The sequence below is a fragment of the Bidens hawaiensis genome, unplaced genomic scaffold (assembly GCF_021521415.1).
Source record: "Bidens hawaiensis isolate Kalapana, Puna unplaced genomic scaffold, B.hawaiensis_p1.1 tig00004357_1, whole genome shotgun sequence".
NCBI lineage: Eukaryota > Viridiplantae > Streptophyta > Magnoliopsida > Asterales > Asteraceae > Bidens > Bidens hawaiensis.
Genome location: NW_027491262.1, coordinates 611,204 through 617,951, shown reverse-complemented (window position 1 = coordinate 617,951; position 6,748 = coordinate 611,204). Strand labels below are relative to the sequence as shown.

Sequence of the window (6,748 nt, the reverse complement as noted above, 5' to 3'; positions counted from 1 at the left end):
AGAGGCTACGCAAACACTCTCATTTTTGTTTCTTTTTCTTCGATAGAAGTAAAAAAGGTTAAATTTGTAAGAAGAGAAATTGTTCATGAGTTTGATTTTACCTTTATTTAACATTTTCTGAAAAAAAAAAGAAAGTAAGAACTGATTTCAAGCAATACGTTATATATGTTGCTTACTAGGTTTGATTTCGCTGGTAAGCATTAGCGAAAACCACAACGACGTTGCTGCGGTAGATGAGTTTAGTTATAAAATAAGGAAGACCATGCTCTACGGTCAAGGACGTCTATTAATTGGGTCGTCCTTGATATAGATGGATGTGTAAGACGATGCTTAGGTTGAATGTTGCGGGGTGCTACCTCCACGACGGTCGTCCTTGATATAGATGGATGTGTAAGACCATGCTCTACGGTCAAGGACGTCTGTTAATGACCTAGGAAGCTTCTTGTGTACCAATTCTTGATTTTCTTTGGAAAAAATCAAGACTTTGTGATCATTTTACATCTTGGGGTACACTTAAGTGTTTCTTGTGTTTATATTTCAATATTTTTGATTATTTCTTCTACTCAAGAACTGCTATAGAGACAGGTCTTTGTTAAACTCAGTCTTATATTGCAATTGGTTTCTCACTTAGATTTTGGTATTTTTTTTTATTGGTTCATACTTCATATATTGCAAATAAATATCTCCATAAATCACAATCAATACATTTTAATACTCATTTATTTCCCTTATTTTGGTATCTTTGATCTTTATTCTTACCTTAATTTATAAATGAAAATATTGTAAAAGAGTTATATCTTACCGAAAGTTTCAGGATTTTGTTGTGTAAATTCCGTAAAAAAAAAGAACTTTCGGTCTTTCTCGAATTCCTCATATTATAAAGTAGTGCCAAATACAATTATTTTTCTACAAAGTTTAAAGAGAAGAATTTGGTGAAAAAACTGATCTTTCAGGTTTCAACCTTGTTGCAGGATTTAGGTATCTCTGGTATACTAATGGGGACTGATGAAACTGAAGTTGTGGTGAAGTTACCGTCACCGAGTGACATCAAGGTACAATTTCTTGCTAGTTATGACTAATTATGTAATTTACCATTGTATTATCGAGTTTCGAGCTCATATGTTATGATATGTGTTGATGATATCAGGTGCATAGGGTTATGTGCACCGAATTAATAAAGATTGTCGGTCGGATTGATAAGATTTTCCCAGAAATAGAAGCTGCAAGGCCTCGATGCTCATCCGGGATCCAGTCGCTTTGCTTGTTAACTAAGGCCCTTGATAAAGCCAAATTGTTGATTCATGACTGTTGTGAGTCGAGCAAGCTATACATGGTACGTGTGTTAAAAAGATTGTATATTTAGATGACATGCCAGTTGGGAATTTATTATTTTGGCATTTGAGATGTTTTTTGACTTTTATTATTGTGGAAAGATTATTATTTTTTTTTATTTTTTTAATGATCTTGGATATATGCAGGCGCTGACAGGAACTACGGTTCTGTCGAGATGTAAAACATCAAAGAATTTGTTGGAACAGAGTTTGAGCCAGAATCAAGGCATGGTTCCTGTGATGCTTGCATCAAAGGTTGGTTGATTTATGTGATATTGAAAAAACAATATGTATTATACATCTAGCAAAGCTCAAAATAAGATTCTATAAGCTTTTTGTGCATAAAAGTTCAATGTCATTTCATCAAATGGGTCATCATTTTAAATACTTTTTTTCATAATTACATGTATTCCAGACATGTGTAGAGAATTTCATATGGCAGAATTTGTTTGACGGACGCTTTCATGTTTTATTGACATGCTTACTGACTTTTGTATGACAAAAAGTCCAAAATTATCTTGACTGACTTTTTCAAGAAAAAAAGTGAGAAAGTATATACTTTTAACAATATAATCTTTTGTGTTTGTTTTTGTTAGTTACTTAAGCACTCGAAACAAATATGAAATATAATATTTTTGCTCTAAAATATTGCCTGCAGATCTCTCAAATAATTGGGGAGCTTCATGTGGTCAAACTTAATTTAGACCCGTCAGAAGAAGAAGCCGGGAAAGCTATTAGATCATTACTTGAAGCATACCGAAACGGAAACCGTTCAGAAACAAGTTCTGCTCACGAGTGGATTCAAATAGCTGCTCAAAAGCTTCAAATCACATCTCAAAAGGCACTTTTAATCGAACGAAGATCCATCAAGAAACTTATAAGAGAAATTAGTGAAGGTAACAACAAACAACAAAAGAAGCTTATTTTGTTACACCTTTTTGACTTGCTTAAAAAGTATGGAAAGTCCATTGCATCCGGACATGTAGAGACCGATAACATTGAGCAAAGTCAAGATTACCATTCCCAAACAGTTGACTTTCGTGTTGACCGTGAAAAGGATATGTTTGGTGCACCGCCTGAAGAGTTCAAGTGCCCGATTTCTCTCAAGGTGATGTACGATCCTGTTATTATTAGTTCGGGTCAAACGTTCGAAAGAATGTGGATACAAAAATGGTTTGATGAAGGTCATGATATATGTCCAAAGACTAGAAGGAAATTAGCAAATTATTCATTGATATCAAATGTCTCCATGAAGGATTTGATTTCAAAATGGTGTGAAACTAATGGAATAACGGTCCATGATCCGTTTATTCAGATATCAAGTAATGTTAACACATGGGAACATTCGACTTCTTCGGTTAATAGTTTGACTTCTATGTACAGTCTTCAAATTCCGGTTGATTACAGTAATATATCGTTAAGTTCTTTAGATAACAGTCGGGTTGTTGAAGATACTCGTGAGTTTGATGTTGAATCACCTCAAGAAATTGATGATTCGCTTCCGTGGGAGTCTCAATGCAAGTTTGTGCAAGATCTTATGACCCGCTTGAAAGATGACGATCAAGCTTGTTACTTGATTATAAGTGAGAATCTGGTTGGATCGGTTGTGAGATTCTTGATGACCGCCCGTGACAAAAACGACGTGAAAGCTCAGAGGATTGGATGCTTGCTGTTGAAACTTTTGGTTAACAAATGCACAAGGTACTTGATAATATTTTGACATTTTCTTTCTCTTTCGGGTGTCGTGTCAATTAAAAAAAGATTCAAACTTTTTGGGTTTTCTTTTTTTTTGGTAAAGAGGGTAAAAATTGGCATTATACAAAAAAATAATAAGGTAGCTGATGCAGTTTCGATTAGCAATAAAATGGCTCAAGAACACAATGATTTCATTCAAACGATTTGAACCGAATGATTCGGCTGACAAGCTTAAAGCTTACATATTCTTTATTAAAAATAACCAACTAACTAAACAAAAGACCTAACTACCTTATTTATAAATAAAAATAAACAGTTGGGCGGGGCCGACTTAATTTACCGGATGCTCCTTCATCAAGGACGCTATGCATTAAAACTTTATTTAATGATTTCTGTAATGTTTTTAGCTAAGGAACAGAACCTGCAAATTGGTATAAATATAAAGGACGAAAACTTTAATTTACTCTAGAATTTGTTTGCTTTCACTTTTCCAATTTTGAGTAAATTAAAGAGAAAATGGAGACTTTTTAAATTATTATTTGGGTTTTTCTTGTAGACAGAAAGTGGATTTATAATTATTAATATTTTAGTTTCATATAAATTATACTATCAATATATTTTTTTGCCTTCACGTTTCATGCAAACTAAAAATAACTGAAACTTTTTGGTTTTGTTGTTTTCAGGAGTATAAAATACTTGACTGAAGATGCATACCGGTTAATATCCGAGTTTCTTGAATCAGAAGTAACAGAAGAAGCTCTTGCTATAACAGAAGAGTTATCTTCCCACCAAAACTGTAGACTTGAAATCGCATCCTCAGGTTCCCTCACTCATATTGTCAAGATTCTCGACACTCAACCGCGAGAAAGTCAAACACGGGCCCTCAAGATTCTCTACAACTTGACTTCAACAAGAACCGTTCGTTCTTTAGTCGTTTCTTCCGATCTAATACCTAAACTTGTCACGCTTTCTGAAGATGATGATTCACTCTCGATATACTGCATAGCAATCTTGACTAACTTATGTGGAAGTCAAGATAATAAAAGCATAATTGCAGAGACAAAAGGGTGCATATCGTTTGTTGCTAAAGTTCTCGAGAGTGAAAGTTGTAAGGAACAAGAACAGGCGTGTGAGATTCTTCTTTCGTTATGTTCTCAAAGTATTCAATATTGCCATTTAGTGATGGATGAAGGTGTGATTCCTTCTTTGGTTTATGTTTCTGTTAATGGAAATGATAAAGGGAAAGCTATAGCACTTGAATTGCTTCGGCTTTTGAGAGATGCAGAGCTTGTAGATTATGTGGAAGAACCTGTTGCTGCTCCGGTTTATGATGTTTCAAAGGATTTGAATAGTCTGCAGGCAGAGAAGAAGACCGGTTCTAAAGCTTCACGGATGTTTTCCAAGTTTTCGTTAATTTCGCGAAATCCAAAAAGAAAAGTATAGGTAAGAATCTTTTACTTTCAATAGTTAAATTTTTTAATGTAAGGGTATTTTGGTCATTTTAACTACAAAACTAACCTCCATCCATTCCATGGACCACCAGTGTTACCGGTTAGTGAACTGCCGGGGGGGGGGGGGCATATTTTTGGGAAGTATAAAACTGAAAAATTTATTGGGCCCTCTATATAAAACATTAAAACCTCAAATACAGTGGCGGATCCAGGAATTTTTTTTAGGTGGTTCCCTCTTAATTTATAAGGTGGTTCCTACGCGTCTTCTATATATCCGTACACTATTATTTCGAAACTCGGGTGGTTCCGGGGAACCACCCGTTTGTATGCTGGATCCGCCATTGCCTCAAAACTAATACTATGATTTTGCTATGTGTATTGCTATAACGTTAAATCGTCGGTAAAAAAGATTTAATGATTCAAAATGCTTCGTCACTTAACCATGTTCATTTGATCAAGAACTGCCATGGTTTTTGCAGGTTTCGTAGTTCGTTTATTATAATAAAACGGGCGGTTTTACATGGTTTGATCCAAGAACTCCCAGTATTCTTCAGGTTTTCAAAGTTCAATCATTTGTGCATATTAGTAGAATCCAAGTTGAGGTCAGATGAAGTGTCATGGTTCGTCCTACCGATGTAAGCTAGAAAGAGTTGTGTAAAGATTTGTAAATGGTACAAAGTTGTTTATTACTTATAAGAACTAATAATAGTATGTAGACATATGAAGAACTGAACTGGTTTTGTTAGTTGATTTATTTAGTTTTTGTACATAAGGTTTTTTAGGTTGTTCATTTGTAAGATTTTTGGAGGAGTTGCATGAAGATGAACTGTTTTGTTTGGTTCAGGCTCTTGTTAACATTTTATATTATCTAAACTCACATTCTGTGTTCTGTGTTTCAATATTTCATTTTTGGTTGTGTGGTACGTGTGACCAAGTTTTATGGTAGACATGAAAGGCAAGTGCTTTGTAGTATCTTATACTTGTTTTTTTATGTATTATTTATATGTTCAGCATTCAATGGCATTGATTTTCGGATCAGCAAGATGATGCCATGTAAGCGTCACTAGGCCGGATTGGTTTCCCTTCACGCACGTTAAAGTGTGTAATGGTCATGTGAATGTGAGCCAGTCTTGCAATTATTTATTTATTTATTTTTTTTTTTAAAAAGAAGCGGGTGAGATGAAGGCTATTCATTAGTTGTTAAAATTAAGGATGAGTTTGATTTGCATTCACGCTTGTTGTCAGCCTTAGGGGAGCAAACGAGCCGAGGCTTGTTTAACTCATACAGAGCTCGAGCTCGGCTTGTTTCGAGCTCTATTTTCAAAGCTTAAGCTCGGCTCGTGAGTAGATTTTCAAGCTCGAGCTCAGCTCGTTTACTATTTATCAATTATTTTTTATATAATTACAATTATATATATATATATATTTCTATTATAATATTATGTATATTAATATATTATTTATTTATTTTTATAAAATTTTATATATTAATTAATAATTATTAAATATATATTTTAAAAAATTATATAAATGACAGGCTCTACAAAACACCCATTCACATCATGCTCACGAAACAAGAGACGGTGTTCCATGGGCATGGATCCTACGTGGGGTGTCCCTTTCGGGCTGAGCTCACTTATAACCCAAAATGCTAGAAAGGATTTGTCATGGAATCTTGGAGAGTTTTGATTATAGCCTACCATTTTCTAGTTTTGTCCCTTTGTTACAAAAATCAAATAAAACAAAATTTTTGGGAGTCTTCCCTTTCATGCATTACTATGGTTTAAAAAAATATTGAATCACTAATCACAAGAATTGTGTGGTTGTGTAAACCTATTGTTTTAAATGTATTTTGAATGTGACTGAAAATATGTTTTTTTTTAATAGTATCTTTTTCTCTCTACTACTCGTATAAAATTCTATTCCATGTGTCATATATCTTTAATCAAAATTGCGTTAGACTAAACACGCTTTTGTGGTCCCGTTTGAAAACAACCAATATCTCGAATTAAAATTTTATGATTCTCATGAGTCATAATTTACGCAACATTGAAAAATAGAAATAGAAAGCGACCATTATTGTAGCATCTCAAAATTTAAAGTAATTCACTAATTCCCCATTAACCACTCCAGCATTGTCCCAATGGCCAACGCCTAACCATACATGGGCTCCGATTATATGTTCCAAGTTGTCAACACTAACAAACCATCCTTCTTGAAATTTTCTTTTTCAGATCGTATACATGTGAAAGAAATAGTGAACCTTGATGT

At 34.1% G+C, this 6,748-nt stretch overlaps 1 protein-coding gene across 1 annotated transcript; it reads left to right on the top strand.

The window, feature by feature from the left end:
- The first annotated feature begins 923 nt into the window (after positions 1-923).
- LOC143626421 (U-box domain-containing protein 5-like) lies at positions 924-5,090 on the top strand. Its single transcript, XM_077096526.1, has 6 exons — positions 924-1,052; positions 1,148-1,333; positions 1,479-1,586; positions 1,990-3,032; positions 3,713-4,469; positions 4,957-5,090. Exons 1-5 carry the CDS (start codon positions 996-998, stop codon positions 4,467-4,469), a joined length of 2,151 nt encoding a protein of 716 aa, XP_076952641.1. The 5' UTR covers positions 924-995; the 3' UTR covers positions 4,957-5,090.
- Positions 5,091-6,748: the final 1,658 nt, after the last annotated feature.